The sequence below is a fragment of the Hippocampus zosterae genome, chromosome 2, assembly GCF_025434085.1.
Source record: "Hippocampus zosterae strain Florida chromosome 2, ASM2543408v3, whole genome shotgun sequence".
In the NCBI taxonomy this organism is placed as follows: Eukaryota; Metazoa; Chordata; class Actinopteri; order Syngnathiformes; family Syngnathidae; genus Hippocampus; species Hippocampus zosterae.
Genome location: NC_067452.1, coordinates 35625253 through 35642715, shown reverse-complemented (window position 1 = coordinate 35642715; position 17463 = coordinate 35625253). Strand labels below are relative to the sequence as shown.

At 43.0% G+C, this 17463-nt stretch overlaps 1 protein-coding gene across 1 annotated transcript; it reads right to left on the bottom strand.

Moving 5' to 3' along the window:
• Positions 1–254: 254 nt before the first annotated feature.
• Positions 255–13034, bottom strand: klf15 (Kruppel-like factor 15). Its single transcript, XM_052051203.1, has 3 exons — positions 12809–13034; positions 10146–11630; positions 255–2872 (listed from the first exon to the last, which is right to left on the bottom strand). Exons 2-3 carry the CDS (start codon positions 11534–11536, stop codon positions 2704–2706), a joined length of 1560 nt encoding a protein of 519 aa, XP_051907163.1. The 5' UTR covers positions 11537–11630; positions 12809–13034; the 3' UTR covers positions 255–2703.
• Positions 13035–17463: the final 4429 nt, after the last annotated feature.

The following is a 17463-nucleotide window of genomic DNA, read 5'->3' as shown; positions in this document are numbered from 1 at the left end:
TGGGGGAAGATTACTGAACCCCCTTTCCAATTTTTCCCCCTATCAAGCAAAAGAACAAGGTGAAATTGTAAAATTAGACCTATAACAGATTTTTTTCTTCTTTAACATGCAAAGGCCTGCACATGACCGGATGTTTTAAATTAGCAGCAACAGGGCTAATCTGTAACCCTGTGTTGAATCGTCTCTTCCGTCCTGGACATGAATTATTTTGGAAGATGTAAAAGGAAAGCAGAGTCAACAAAATGCCACAAAGATATTAGAAATCATTTATTTCATTTGAAATATAAAATATTTAATCTGTCATGAAATCAAACTGTTGTTAAGTCATGTGAATAATATATAGATTTGATTTCACCAGAGAAGATCCAAGTTTGTTTGGCACGCTCAAGAATGTGTCCATTGGCAAGTTATTTTATGACTTCTTTCACATCTGTGACAGGATAAATTAAAGGGACATGAACGTTTTACGAAATGGCTCACTTCTAACAGAGCCAATTAATAATTGTGAACTGAAACACAGACACAAAAAACAGCACCCACTTTTGATTCGTCAGAAGTCAGAGAGTCGACATTGAGACCAGATGAGGCAACGAAGGCATTGCTAAGATCTCAATCGAGATTGACCACAATACAAAAACAACATGGCAATTCTCAAATATTCAGGGAGGCCAGACAACCAAAAATGTTTTGCATGCCGCTGCAAATTATACAGTGTCATGATTTCAGCGGAAAGCATTATCCGTACACAATGTTTTTATTTTCATATTAATTTTAACCAGGAAACGTATTCAGAACTCAAAGGAATGTTGATGCGGCGTTTACTCTTCCATGTATGGAATAAGAAGCAGAAAAGAAGCAGCAGCGTGTCACCCGCAACATCTTCATTGACTTGCATAGAGCTAAACTGCGGCGTCTTGGATCTGACACCATCAATTTGAAGTTGAGTTGCTGAAACGGAACATGTTCAGATGTGACAGATTTCGGCACAGTCACATCTCTGGCGATCGACAGATAAATATAATGGAACAGCCATGCTCTGATATTGACCTCTTATTATGAATACAACCAGTCGAAAGCTGTGACTGTTACATTGCCAAAAAAGGAACATATGCTAGCTACCTATGCTAGCTACCTCAGACTGTGTTTCTAAGATATCATTCAAAATCAACTGGTTTCTTGCTTTGAAGTGGACAAAGGATTTGAGTTTCGGGAAAATAAGGGTGTGACTGGTATGCTGCCAAAATATAAAATGCTTGTCCCCGGATACCTTTGGGGTCAAGATATCATTCAAAATCACTATTAAAAATATGAAGAAAAGTGGTGGGAAGATGTTCCTGGTACGCTGCTGAAAACAAACACAAACAAACAACCTCCGAGGTTGTCTGTACAATATCGTTGAACATCGTTAGGGTTCTCGCTTTGACTTTGACCTAGAATACGAGTTGTCGGGTGTCAAAATGTTGCATGTTTCCAAATGCGTGATACATGTAAAAAAGGTTGAAAATATGAAAAACTAAAACTAAGCAGTGCTCAACTGGGGCATTGAACTGATTTTGACCATTTCAATTTTCCGGATTATTTTGGCCTTGGCTACAACAGGAACCAGTAGCTTGGATGCAAAATTCATCGACCCACCACCTGCTTGAATCCACTTCAGCGGTTATATGGCACATTTGCAAACTGCAGTTAGCTAGTAAGCTCTAGCTACACCCCCAAAAATACATCCTCATTGTCACAGTGTGGAAACACCCTGTGACAACGACCCCATAGTTCTTGTATTTGATTGACAGTTCACAGTTGAGTGGGGCGTGATTTCAGCGAATTCAGTGGTCCACAGCATTTGAGAGCGGAGGCAAGGGCATGATTTATGTCTTTGGAAGTTTTGTTTTAATGTTATTTTGAACGATTTTGAAGCCTCATTTTAAATACTTGGCCATTTTTTAATCATTTACATTTGTCGGGGCTGTTGCCAACACTCTTCTCTGTGGTGGGTCAATCCAGAAGACATTGACTTTTACTTAACAGGCAAAAGTCGTAGCGTGTGTAGCGTTGCAGCTTTGACATAGACCAGCAATAACAGTTTGAATTGGTTCCAACAATGCCTGGAAGAGATTATTCCAAACCAATTGCTTGGTTGTTTTGACTTGAGCGTTAGAAGCTCAGTTATGAAGCACGGGCTAAAAGCTTGACTCGGATCAAATCCAGAGTAGTCCCTTTTCTTGGCAGGGGACTAATTAAACCAAGGCCACCATTATTCACAGAGCACAACAATAAAATGTCCAGCACATTAAAATATAACAACTGTTTTGCTTGATCCTGTGTGGCAACAATTGGCTCCAAAAGGCATCAAAGAATCACTTCATTTTTTTCATACAATGCAACTTTTGTAGGCTCTTTGGACACAAAAATATAAAAAATACTCTGAATACCATAATGCTATTCCATTTTGATTAGTTCCAAAAGCGAGTGAGACAAAATAAAGTTGTCCTGTACAAGAAGCTTATTCCACTTGTGAAGTTTGTGTCAAGTAACATTTGTGTCTACCTAATACAGTCATTTCATTGCAACCCATTACATGATCACAGTACGTACGTCACATGCGCATTTGAACACGCAAGTCCAACCCCATGTCCTCCTCTGTCCTTCATCACATGCGCCCGCCCCTCGCTTAGTGTCAGTCTTTCAGAGCGGGGGTCAAAGGGGTCAGTTTGCAGAGCGCCCTGTCCTGTTGCTTCGTGGAAAACGGTGGACTTTGAGGTGTTTTGACAGGTGATCGCTGCGGGCAAACTTCTTCTCGCAGACGATGCACTGATATGGTTTCACTCCGGAGTGGGAGCGCCGGTGTCGGGACAGCTCATCCGATCGGGAGAACCTGCCGGAATAAGATTTAGGACATCTTAGTGCGTTTCTTTTAATGAGGATGACCAGATATTTTCGATAATATTTCACCAGCCTCCTCTGGTGCACAATCTTTACCGTCATATCATATCATATGGGAATTTCTCCATTGCGAGACTAATAAAGGTTTTCTTATTTTATCTTATATGTTGATAATTAAACACAAAAACACAAGATGCAGTAAATCCAGGACCCGCTGCTTCAAATCATGCAGTGTTGCCCAACATTGATTGAAGCTCTCTTTTTACATTGGAAAACCATTCTCACACACACACACACGCACACGCATCCCTATGGACAATTCTAGACTGTTCAATTAACCTACTGTGCATGTTTTTGGAATGTGGGAGGAAACCGGAGCACCCGGAGAAAACCCACACAAGCACAGGAAGAATATGCAACCCTCACACAGGAATGCTGGATCTTGGATTCAAACCCTGGACCTCTCTGTCAGTCAACCAACTGCACACACACACACACACACACACACACACACACACACACACACACACACACACGCATAGATTACAGTGCAGCATTTTGTGGAAGAAGGTTTAAGGATTCTGAGGACATTCAGCCTGTCATTATACATTGTTGTCATAGATAGATGAATTAAGATACACATTTATCACACACTTGTAGCTAATTGCAATTTACTGAGCAATTCAATTAGGAGTTTTCAGTTATCTGAAACGTTTTTTGTCATTTTGTTCAACCAGTCATTAAGCCTAAATAGTTGTACTTGATAAATATATTTACAAAAAAATCAGCCATCTATGGACGCATCTTGAACCATTTAGATTTTCAAGAAACCACTGCACATGAGGCAAACCAACCAATAAGAGACAGAAGGCATGACTTTTGAAGTACTCATCAAGAGTCGTGCATTCACAGAATGATAACTTTTCGTGGAATACGCCATAACAGCTTTTCTGGGGTAACCTAGTAACAGGTCAGCACAAACTGATTTTATGTGAAATCTCATCATTTCCTGCAGCACGTCTGATGACCTTTCACACCACATATAATGTGGTTAAGAACCACTGAAATATGCTCCAGGGTGCCAAATCACATGAAAGCACATTTTATGTGACAGTAATCTGAGCGTGATAATGATTCTATAGATGTGAATTGACCTGCATCCTTTCTACGAAGCAGAGGAGGTGGCCCATATTTAGCTCCAACACATGAGGGCTACAAATTCTCATCTATTCTTGGCCCGCCCGGTCTCTGGTCTCCATGGGCTTGCCACAGTGTGGATATCATAACAGGGGAGGTTTAAGTGGATGATAGAGGAGTGTCCGCACATTTTAGCACATGACGTTTGTGTGGGCTCCTCTGTATTAGTAAAGCTGTTAAGGTCAGATTAATCCCCAACATGGGGTGATCTCAAGCCGCTTCTCTATTTTTCTCCCAGGGCGATAATTGGGAGTGATGTGAAGCGGCCACTCGAGGTTATTTGAAGCTATTTTCACCTTAGACGTGAATTACATAACCAATGTGTTCATCATCTTAATAGCCCCGCAATAAAGAGTGCCTAGCTGGCAGACTTTATGACATGCAACAATTAAAAACGGAAATGCAATGTAAAAAAAAGCCTAACAATTTACAGGCCCAATGATTGAGGTTCTCTGGTATAATCTTACTTATGATACATCCGAGCTGACTTTATAGTTGTTGCTGATATGGGTTCATTTGACACTTTTAAAGCAAGAGTAGTAGTGAAAGTCAGTGGACTTGCTCGAGTTAAAACACAGTTTGGATTTTGACCAAATACGGGCCTGTAAAGTTGCGCGTAAAACCTCAGCTGTCAAGATTTCAGTTCATCAAAGGATGAACTCTCGGTACGTTTGGCTTTCTACTGCCTGTTTTGTCAGCAGGGGTTGTTAAGAGAACAACGCGAGTAGAAAAAGAAAATAAACCAGTAACCTGACATCTCATTCGAGCGTCACCACACGCTGAGTCATCATTCAAGTATTTTTCCATCCATCCATCCATTTTCTGAACCGCTTTATCCACGCGGGGTTGCGGGGCGTGCTGGAGCCTATCCCAGCTCTCTTCAGGCAGTAGGCGGGGGGCACCCTGAACTGGTTGCCAGCCAATCAATCGCAGGGCACACAAACACGAACAACCATTCGCACTCAGAATCTCACCGAGGGGACAATTTAGAGTGTTCCATTTACCTCCCACGCATGCTTTTGGAAAGTGGGAGGAAACCGGGGTACCCGGAGAAAACCCGAGCAGGCACGGGGAGAACGTGCCAACTCTACACAGGGAGGCCGGAGCTGGAATTGAACCCGGTACCACTGCACTGTGAGGTCGACGTGCTAACCAATGGATCACCGGGCTGCCCATAAATATGTAAATATAACTTTGTATTAACCTATATATACGGTATATATATATATATATTTAAACATCTCGGCGGCACCATCATGAACAGTGAAAAATCAACAATATTTTACACACTTTCCCTTATACCCTTTCAGGGACAGCGGTTACTCCAGTTGGCAGCTGATCAGGTTACAGGGTGCATGAAAGGGTTAAAATAAGTATTAAAATACAGTAGATTGGAGTGCTGTAGTTCTGGTTGGTGATCCCAAACAACTCAACCAACATGCTAGCAATCAGACCCATTGAAAAAAAAACAATAAAAAAAACAAAACACATCACCACTGAAAAGACAACAAACTAACTAGTGACGCTTTCACAGTCGAAGTTAATCGAAAGCCAGTTATTGACCATCTGGTTTTGTGACCACAATCTGAAGTCATGCGCCGAAAATAACATTTCCTCCGCTACTGACACAACATTAGTGAACAGAGAAAGACTGACATAAAACGATGATGAAAACCGAGCCATCCAAAGTCTGGGAATAAATGGTGAAACCACATATGAGCTAAATGCGCTTCAAACTGGGCCATGCTTCAATCATAAAAAAAAAAACTTACACCTTACATGACACTACAGTCGCTACCGGAAGTATTATATTCTTAACACTATACAGGATGTGCCTTGCGACTGAGTGGCAAGTGCAACTATCGAAAATGGATATTCTCAACTCAACACATTTTGTGTGGACACATCATATGACCATCTGTGTCCAATCCCTTGCCTTTTCAACAGACCCACAACAACTCGTGTGAAGTTTTGCCACCTCTACTTTGCAAAAGTTCCAGCTGCGGCATACAAGCTCACAGAGTTCAAAACTGAGGCTGACTGGAGGGCACTTGAGCCCACATGCCCCTGGGCCGGCTTGGAGTGACTGCAGCCCTTGCACATAGTATACATGTCAGTTTGTGGGGAAACACATATGTACGGGTTGCGTGCTAGCTCAGACAAACACCGAGAACGGTGTGACGATCTTTGTACACCCACACACACGCCAAAAAATGCTTTCATGGACAAAATCACAACAAATTTCAGTGCTACATACAAAGGTTATATTCAAAGATGGGCCACAGGTCAATTGGCCAGCTTCTGGCATTGTATCATTGGTGAAAAAGACGAAAAAGAGAGTTTAAATGAACTTCTCTGATTGAGTTGTTTTAATGTTATAATGGCACATGGCATTCCTCAGGGCTTCGTCTTTGTCCAGTTGCGTTCACTGTATACTGTATTTCTTGCCCCCCCTAGACACACCATTCGCCATTTTAGTCACACAAGTGACAAACTGACGGTGTGCTGTTTAGCACCGACTTTAATGGCACTGGATTTATTACAAAATTGCCTCTATTTAAATAAAGGCTGGATGTCCTCCAACTTCCGAATACCGACACTGACAAGAACAAAGTCTGATAGCTGCTCCTAAACGATATTTCAGCTTACATTGCCACTCCTCATCTTGAATTAATGATGAATGCCAAACTACAAAGGACTAACCTATTTTTCGATCTGAACTTCAGCAAACATTTTGACAGTCTAAGTCATAGGTATGAAACTCAAGGCCCGGGGGCCAGATCTGGCCTGCCACCAGGAAATTCAACAATAGTTGAATCAAGAGTTATTCTTGACTTCTTTATATGGTTTCAGTCATAATGCCCCATTATGACTGAAAGTGATACCCCATAATGATACCCCATAATGGGTATCTAAGACTTAGACTCTAAGTGATACCCGTTATTCCATCTAAGAATGTTTTTTTTTAACATCCAACGACCAATCATTTCTCCTGATTATTGTAACTCACCAGCTGCCTTCTTAAAACAAATGGCGACTTGTGGTTCTCGCTTGACATTTCGGAACAGACTCCCCCACATATATATTTCAAACACATCCGTAAGGACAAGCGGATTAAGAAAATGATTGCCGTGAAAAACCTTGTGGCTTATCTTTTTCAAATGCTCTGTATCAATAAGCTATTGTAGTGGCAGTCAACGATGAAACTAAAATGTGCACATCCTTGTTGATAAAAACATGACAGAGCACAAATTGCCTGATTGACAACATTCTTCTCTAATGAAAAATGGATTACACCCATCCCTGGTTTGTAAGCCGCATGCGTACACCTCTTGAGAATTTGTCTTTCAACAAAGTTTGCAGGTCACACACAATAAGTTTCACGTGGATCACCGTCATGTCAACAAAGTCGTTCTTGTTCTCCGGTTTGCATTGATCTAAAGGTGTCACAATCTAAAGATAAATCAGACGCTCGTGGCCGCCCGGCAACAGCGCCGCCGCTCTTTGCTATGACAAAGAATGCATCAGCTGACAAGCCTCCGATCGGGTGACGGCATGTCAAACGCATGTGCGGACGTGCATGTTATGACAGTCAACTGTTTAGGTTTGAGAATGGCCATCAAACAGCGACCTCAAAGAGTCTTGATGCAGGTCGGAGCGGAACGCATTTGCAGTTATGTGAACCCTGCATGTGCTTAGCATTTGCGCGGGACTGGTTCTCCACTACCACACCTTTGCCAAATTATAACATCCACAAAGCATGAAGGAAGGACAGCAATAAAATGAGAAGAACTATTTGGCAGGGAGAAAATATGACTCTCTGCGAGTTATACGCAGGAGCCCCAGCCAATGAAATACGACTCTTCCCGACTCCTCACACACGGATCTATTCTGAAGTCACTCTTACGAGGACGTCCTAGTTCACCTCTAGCTCCTGTCAAGGAGTGAGGAGCAGGAAGGGAGGACTATATATTACTTTTTCACGCTGATGTCATATCTAAAAGCGTCGTTGTTGACAGGACGAGCGCAATGAATTGAATGAGAACAATACTAAACTGAAAGTTAGTACGCCTCCAAGAGCATGCATGAAACTGATCCTAAATTTTAAACGGTGGAAAGGAACCTCTGAAGTTGAACAACCCCAATTTGGACAATCAAATAACAATTTAGTGAAAAGCTTGCAAAGGTTGCTTTGTGAATTTTCACACTTGAATTTCAATCGTTTATTTATTTAGAAAAAAAATGAAAGTCAACACTGTTGACCTCCAAAACCTTTGAGGATATTGAAGGATTTCAGTCCCAATAGTGACGGTTGTTCTTTTTTTTTTTTACAGTTGTATGACAGTTTAGAACATTTTTTACTTCAACGTTGCTTTTACGGATTACGCTTTTATAATGATTGTTTCGATTGCTATACCCCCCCGCCCCCCCGGGAAATATGAATGACATTGATAACCAAATTGGACCAGCGTCTCAGAACAAATTGTTTCCGACCTTAAATGTGCCACCGTAAAATCGAGGACTAAAACAATTACGTAACAACCTCCTGCTTGCATATCACCGTCAGAGACACGAAGAGGACAGCGATGTACCACGCAGCCAAATAATGTTCCTTCTGTGCATGCACCACTCATGTGAATGTTCCAAGTGGAAAAGTTTCCATTGCATTTATGCATGTGTTTGGGCCCGGTTGAGACCTCATGTGTTTGCTCCAACCCTATGTTACATAACACATTTCACATGCAGCAACTACCATAGTCAACATCGTCATCAGGGAGAAAACATTTTAGGTAGTTGAAACTGCTTGGTACTTAAAATAGGGCAAATTTATTGCTCCAAATGCATGTCACTGCTGAGCAATTAAGTGTATCGAGAGGAAGCATACCGATGACCTTTTCGTTGTCTTAATTGCAAACCTTGTGCATCCTGGCTCACCGGAACATTTATGTGTACATCACGGGGTAAAAACTTTGAACTTGATTCCGTAATAAGCGGGCATCTGTGTGTATGGGAAGTGTTCACAGACAGCGAGCAAACAAATGCAATCGCTAGCAGGGTCAAAGTCTGCATTCGGTCAACTTCAAAAGAAACTCTAATCTAATCTGAAATTTTACCGTGGTACAAAAACACACACAGATAAGTGGCGACAACCAGCCAGCAGTCGCTTTGCGCAAACCAACACAAATCGTGTTTGACAATGGGCTTTTCCCTCCTATCCACGGTCAACAGTGTTCAGAGGGTAACAAAATGATTGCAAAACGGTATTAACGTTATTTATTACACACGACAATTTGACATTTGCGTACAGTTTAGCAAGGATCAGTGCAAGATGACACACATGATTTGCGTATGCGGGCCAAATAAAATGATGTGGTGGGCCAGATCTGGCCCTCAGGCCTTGAGTTTGACACCTGTGCTTCAGTTGTATACAGTAGTCCTAAACGTATTTCATTACTTGCAAAACGGTGACATACAGTTGGTTAAAAAGTGAGATTTATGAAGAGCCGTATTTGTGACAGAAATCGCCTTGTTAAAACTCAACTTCATAATTATTGAAAATTAATGCATATTGGCTGGCAACCCATTCAGGGTGTCCCCCGCCTACTGTCCGAAGACAGCTGGGATAGGCTCCAGCACCCCCGTGACCCTAGTGAGGATCAAGCGGCTCGGAAGATGAATGAATGAATGAATGAATGAATGAATGAATGAATGAATGAATGAATATTGGTTTCAAAGTCTTAGGGCCCTATTTTCATTGACAGGCGCTCATGTGCTCTGCATAAAGTAAACTTCATTTTCACGCCAAGTCTCGTTTAAAGCGTTTGGGAGTGTCGGTGTTCCGGTACACGGAGCCATTCCATACAAAAGTTATCCTCATTGATGTTGTATTACTAAACCTTTAAGTGTGGAACATTTTTAGATTGTAAACACCAGTTTGGCATCATATCTCGATCTGTTGACGAATCGTTGACGAATCGTTAGCCTACCAAAGTACCTTGAAGACCAGAAATGAACCTAGTGTGCCACTATCTGGGACCGGATGTGAATAATAACGTGATTTTCCTCACCTCCATCCACAACCAGGCCACGTGCACGCAAAAGGCTTTTCTCCAGTGTGCCTCCTCAGATGCGCTTTAAGGTGGCTGCTTTTGGTGTACATCTTATTACAGCCCGGAAAAGAGCACTTGTGCATTTTAATAAGGTCTGCCACTGCACTCTTCTGGTACCTCTGACCTCCAGCGAGGACCCCTGCGGTTGAGCCGCTACCTAACCCGCTTTCTCCGAGCCCGGTGGGTTTGGCCGCTATGGGCACTGGTGCGATCCGAACAAATTTGGAGGAATTTTTGTTTGCAAATGCAATGTTTGCTGGGGAGAGCAGCTGAGGCACCAAGGCAAAGGTTTGGCCCTGGATGTTGACCAGGAGCTGGGCAATCTTGATATCCGATGGACCCTGCGTCGGTTGAGATTTCTGCAAATGAGTTTCTTGCATTTGAGCATCGGAGACGGTGCAGGCTTGAGGCTCTTGTTTGATCTGGACGGGCTGGATTTGTAAGATAACCGGCACGTTGGAAGCAGCGCCGGCGTTTTCACCCGAGGCTGATGGCGATCCACAGTCTTCCTGTTTGATTCCATCGACTTCACTGTAACCGCAGCTCAAATTTATCGCGCTCGCATCGACTGTTGATGTGTTTAGTGTTTGTTTGTTCTCTCTGTGGGAGGACGGCGGAGAATGGGCCACGGGTACAGTCTGATCCGAGTTCTGCGAGACCTCTCGGGGTATCGTTTCAGCCCTTTCGGCCTCCGAGAACTCTGCCGTCGGCGACATTGCCTCATCGCTTCCCTCGTCTTCCTTCTCCATCGCGACCACCATGTTCTCTTCCAAGAACTCTTCGATCTCTTCCAGAGTGGGCTGAAAGAGGAGCGTCGCGGGATCCTGTAGCTCATCCAGGAAAATCGGGAACTCGCAATAGTTCTCTTTGGCTTGGTGCTGGAGCAGACCCAACCGCTGGTCCCTCTTTGACTCCCAACTGAGGCCCATGGGCAAAAGTGGGGTGGTGGAAGATGAAGAAGGTGGGGAGGAGAGCAAGGTGCTGTTGGAGCTTATCGAGTTGTTCATTCCCTGCGTGAGAAGGAGGTCCAGCAGGCTGTCCTGACTCTCGCCTCCAGAAGAGCTTCTGCTCTCATAGCTGGAGCTCGCGTGGGCGTGGGATTTGGGCGACGAGGCATCTGGGCTGGAGCAGAGCGACGATCGAGGGCTTGAGGAGATGCTGAGGTCGTCCTCAGAGAGCCCCGGTGAGGAGGACACCCCTTGGTAAGGCTGGTAGACGCAGGCGTCGGTCACCATGATGCCTAGGGACAGCCCTTCGCCGGCATCGCAACGGAGGCTGTCGTGATCACACTGCGATAAGCTAGTACAGTACAGGAAGGTCTCTTCACCAAGCGGTAAGTGATCCACCATTCCTGTGAGGATGAATGGCAGCTGGACTCTGCTCTGCACTCAAGATCAAGTTTGGAGTCTTGGCTAAATATTAATGAAAATGTATGTCATCCTCCTGCGGAAGACAAAACAACGGGAGTCATCAGTGATGGCAAGAAAATCCTCCTTGAAAATACATTTATAAGAAAACACACGTCGCCATCGGCGAAAAAGTTGAATGGGAGTTGCTTTCGATGATCCTTTGGCACTAATTCTAACGGACTGAATGTAGCATCGCTCAACTTTGAGGTTAATGTTCTACAAGGGTCCTCCTGCAAGTGTCACAGCAATGTGGAATCCAGCGGACCGAGAGACTGAACGTGTTTGGCCTCTCGGCGCGTGTATGAAAGGAGTTCAGTGTGTGTATGTGTATAGCAGCTGGCGTGGCGTACACTGACCATGTGGAATCAGACGTTCCCATTTCCCAGCTGCTATGAGTGAGGGAGCCACATGTCTTCACTCAGGGGTGGAAAAAAAAAGTGGCTACAGAAGAGATGGCATCTATTTTATCGTTGCTACATTTTCATGGCATTAATCTGAAGTAAATTGCAAATAGACATGATTTTCGTTGTTTCTCAACATCCCAGTGCCCTTTAAATAGAAGCATGGTGGTTTTATGATGGCTACAATAAAAAGTTGCCAATCTAGGGCGAGTTGAACTAAGCGGGAATGCGCGCCATCTAGTGGCCGCTGAGCAAATCACGTTTTCCAAAGGAAAATAAACGAGTGGTCTTAAAATGTGAGGTTGACGCGTTTAACAACGATCGGAGACTCTATCAGGAATTCTAACCATATTTGCATTACGCGTCTGTTATACTTCGTGAAATATACCCTTATTTACTTTATAAAAGAAGGAAAACTTTGACTTTTTATTCTGTTAATCGGGGGGAAAATTATACAAATGTTTTGTTCGAGATCGAGTCCAAAAAGAAAAGAAATGAAAACAACACGAATAGACGATGTATGCATGCAGCTTGGCAGAGTGTGGAGTAATTTGCCCGATAGTAACCTCTGCCTTGCCGAAGCTGGATTGAAACCGCAGATATGCATGGCACAAAAACAAAAACAGTGCAGCCCGGGCCCGCCTTTTGACATTTTCACGCGATGTCGTCCAAGACCCTCGCTGCGTTCTTCAACTTGTGTTTCGTCTTAGTGTATTTTCTTCAAGTGTGCGTGGCACACGCTGTGCCAAACCATTATCTCTCGTGCACGACGCACTGCACGATGCGTGAATATGCGAGTGGATTCTCTCACCTGTGCGTGTGAAGGACACGATTTTAATTCTCCTGAATTCAACGCGCTCTCCTCTTCCGAATCTTCCTAAGGTGCGTAATGGAGGGATCAATCCGCGGGTGTCTGCATGGTGCATTACCCTCAACTCTCTCTCTCTCTCTCTTCTCTCTCCTTCTCTCACAAACACACACAAATGTACACGCATGCACACAAATGCTTACGATCGCTCTCTCTCGCTTTCCCATTGGGCAGTACAGTTGAGTCACATGATCTCTCCTGGCAGTGTTGTGGGTTTGGCTTGTGAGGGCTCGCCTGCTCCGTGCCTCGTCATTGGTTATTTTGCTTGTAAAAAAGGAGGCCGGCGTGAGGGAATGGCGTCAATGGAGAGAGTGGCTGAGGCTCGGTCATGTGCAGAACACAAACATGAACCTGACACTTTGTGTTGTTGTTTTGTTCCCATTTGTATTTTAAAAAAACCCTAAAAGAAACACAAACACTTTTTTTCTGTACAATGACTTGATCACAATTCCCATTTGGGTCCAGATGACAAGAATGAAGGGAATTTAAAGTATTTGGCTGAAATACATCTTGGAAAAGTTGCCTATGGCAAAGGAGGACTGAAAATGACGTAATGTTGACAGGGACTAGAAATGCATTTTGGAATTAGGCTACTGTGACTTTCCCTGCAGTGGATGACATAGTTAGAAATTCAGAACTTTCACACATGGTAATCAGAAGATGAACACGCGGGCAGCGGACTTGTATCTGGTCATTTGGTACCGGGCCGCGCAGAAAGACTAAAGAGCTTATATTACTTCCGTTTTATTTATTTCGGAATCTGGGTGGTTGTTTGTTTTGAAAAATGACCGGATTCTCTGTTACATCTGTCTACAGTGTGTGACTCTTGACCTAGGTCAAGGCGCGCTTCTCGGTCAAGTGATTGGTTACCGCTGAAATGAAACCCAGGAGCTAGCAAAATTAGTAAAAAAAAAAAACGTATTTGGGAAGGGGAAAAGACCCAGCCAGGAGACAGAAGAGGAGTCTATGACTTTCAAGAAAAAGAAAAGTACATTTAAGAGACAGTATCAGGAGTCCTACTTAAAATATGGATTTATCTCAACGCGAAATTCGCACGCACCAAGCCCACTCGGCATAATATGCGGCAATGGTGAGTCAGATTTTTCATGCACTTTGTATTTGCGGTGTATCTTATTTTGAAGGCACGTTTAAACCTTTTTTTTTTCCAATCAACTGTCTAAAGTCTTGTCTGAAGTCAAGATGGCGCCCGAGTAGGCAGCCGTCAGCAAGTGCTCTCATGAGCCTTGCTTTTTTGTTGTTTTTGTGTTTCTTTTGTCACTTTGTGTTTGTTGTTACGTCGTGTGGACTTGATGTGGACCTTTTTCAGCATTTTTTTGGCCACGACATTCATCAAGGAGGACTCTGTGCTTGGTGGTTGCGCCTTCTCGGCAGCATGGGTATACCAGCACTGTTTTTGACTGGAGGAATGTCGGCGCCATTTGACTGTCGTTGCTGGACAGTCCCGGGGCGCTTGTGTCTTGCGCTTGTAATGGGCAGCATTTTTCACAGCCCCGCTTTGTTCAGCGGAGAGATCGGTGCTGTTGAACGGTCTGCGGCTGGATGGATGGAGGTCTTGAGTAGCCGACGATGAGAAGAAAGGAGCGGATGCGGATTTGGAGCTGGGAGTCGCGGCTTGGAGTTTGAAGCGGATTACGTGGGACAGGAGAAGTGAACTAATCTCTTTTCGTCAATGGATGCTACAGCTTTGTGTTTGCTTTCAAAACTTAGCTTGTAGCAGACGTGTGCACATTTTCAGCATGACGTCTCTGATCCACTGGAGAAAGGACACTTTGATCCTCTCCTCTTTCATCTAGAACTGCTTCAGACAACAAAGTGTATGCAGAAAATTGGTGAAGATTTTCCTTTCCAGCAGCTCCTTTATTTTGTTGTTCTACTTCTTACTTTCATAACTTTGCTGCTGTGAATTGGGAATTTCTCCACTGTGAGACTAATAAAGGTTTTCTTATCTTATCTTATCTTAACCACATATCTTCCTCTGACCTTATCAATGTTATTCTGCATGAAAAAAATTCAATTCACAGTAACAGTTTTAGCAGAAGATTGGAAGCTAGCATTAAACTGAGGGCCAACCCCCCCCCCCCCAAACAAAACAATGTGAATGCCCAGCATTAGCAGGACATAGTCGAAGCCCCAAGATCACACTAAGTAGCAGATACGCGAGTTAGCGATTCACCAGACGAGTGAGTTTGTTTCCATGTTGCCTCACGACATCAGTCATAAAACTTTTGCTTCAACTGCAAATGAGCAGACCTCATCAAAACACCCGAGGTAACGTCACCGGCTTCAACTGAGTTGAAATTGCTGTCACAATTTAAACGATGTGAGCGGTGAGCTTGGATGTGTTTTTGGTTTAGCCTGAGTCACATGTAAGCTCACGCTGGCACACTGAGAAGCACTGTGTGACGAGCAGATGCTGCGGTTTGTAGACATGTGAACGACTGCTGCAACCGTGTCCCCAGGGTTCCTATCAGTGGTGTGAAGTCATGTACGAATACTTTTGTTACTGTACTGTGAAGTCGAGTTTTCAGATATCTGTACGTTACTCGAGGATTCATTTTTCTGCCCACTTTTGACTTTGACTCAATATATTCCCCATCAATGACCTTATTGATGTTGTTGGCTCCAAGAATGAGTCCATTTGAATATGATATGACTTGTGCAAACCTGAAAAAAATAAAACAAAAACAGCGTCTGGCATTCAAACATGTACCATCTGATCTGAAAAACACTTTTGGGAAATACATTTTTCCCCAGTTGTTATCATTAGCTAATTTAGAGGGTTTTTTTTGTTAGTCAGTTGGGCAGCCCGGTGGTCCAGTGGTTAGCGCGTCGACCTCACAGTGCAGAGGTACCGGGTTTCGAATGTTAGGTTGCAGGGTGCATTGAAAGGGTTGAATGACAGAAACTTGTGTTTGCTGCATTACTTCATTTTGTTATGCCAAGTTATCAAAATGCATCCTGAAACCTGATAACATGAAAGGGTTAATAATGGTAAAAAAAAATTAAAAATCAATTACTCAAGTGTATTTCAGAGAATGTGCTTTTACTATAGTCCATTAATGAGTGTGAGTACCTTTGCCACTTCTGGCTACTGTTCTAAACGCTGCACTGTAACTGTTTGTGCTGCTGCTATGACAGAAAATTTCTATCGGGACACATGGTCGATTTCCATATGCACTGGACCATGACACAGTTTCAATATTTCCAATCATTTATTGGCGAATGGAGCTCAAACGAAGGTGTCCCAGGGTTTAACATTTGCCATCAGCAAATAAAAGATGATTAGCCTTTCCACTCCAAGATAGACTCCCGCGGCTTTCCCTTCCATTTACTTGAAGCGAGTTTTTTGGGAAGGGTGCTCAGTGTCTCCTTTATATTTTGCCATGACTCCACAGCTGTTGATGTAATTGGTCATACTTCTCCCCCGAATAAAAAAGCGCCACCATGTCTAAGGCAACTTGGCCAATGACAACATTTGAGTTTCAAATGAGTGTTTGTAATTACTGCTGCAAATCAGATGATCATGGCTCATTTCTTCTTGGACAGAAGCTGTAGAAGGAGGCTTTTAGCCAAACGTCGCAACATGAAGTGGGTGTTCGTTAGACCTGAAGTCAACATTTGGTGATAACTTTGTAAGGTTAGGTTGTTCATACTGTTGAGAGGGACTCTGTCGAAAAAATGTCAATGTTCAGAATTTATGAAAAAAAAACACAATTAGTATCAATAATATGCAAAAAAATATGTCACTTCAGCGTATTTATTTTAAAAAAAGTAGGTGAAGTAAGCGCTAATTACTGTATATACAGGAGGCCGCCGCGTTTCGCTCCCATCTTTCAGCTACGGATGCCCGAAGGAGACAAATTTCGCAACAATAGGTCGACAAAATCAGGACGGACAGTCACTTGAAGGAATGCTAGAAATCCTTTTTTCTGACATTTTGCTTGCACCTCTGCTGAAGAAATCGATGGTTGATTTTATGTTGTTGAACTGCACATACTGATTATCTGTTATCTAAATGACTTTTTATCCATTTACAGTATATGCCATATCGTTCTAATTTATTCAATAATCTAATGATCTATGGTATCAAAATCTTTTTTTTAGGTCTAGAAAAATCCCAACAGTAAATTCCTTTTTTTTTTTCTTTTTTTTTTTGTCTCTCCTCGTAGCTATTGCTTCCACAAACTCCACTCGTGCCAATGAGGACTATCTTTGTCGAAAAGAAGTTCCTCTATTCACTTCAAAAAGGTTTTCTAGGCACCAAGATGTTGTCAAAGAATATATTTCTTAGACCAGGGCACAGAAACAGCAAATAGGTGAGTTATATGGTAGTATTATTTTATAGTGCGTAATGAAGGAGAGGTCTGCCTCACCAAAAGAAATTGCAAAAGTTCACAATATTTCCAATACTCCAAGGCGAATGACAAACACACTCCTACTTATGTATTTATTTTCAAAAAGAATTTAAGTCGCAAGAGGACATTGGTTCAACCTAGTTTGCACATCTGAGTCTTGCTCTATGAATATACTTTGTACAATTTGATGGGGCTCAAAATGTAGTCTTTCTCGGAGGGTGT

Bases quoted from the DNA above. Each gene is read 5' to 3' on its own strand.
- klf15 (XM_052051203.1), bottom strand. From the start codon at position 11,536: ATGGTGGATCACTTACCGCTTGGTGAAGAGACCTTCCTGTACTGTACT. The intron at 2,873-10,145 runs GTGAGGAAAATC...TTATTCCGGCAG, and splicing joins TGGCCTGGTTGTGGATGGAG to GTTCTCCCGATCGGATGAGC.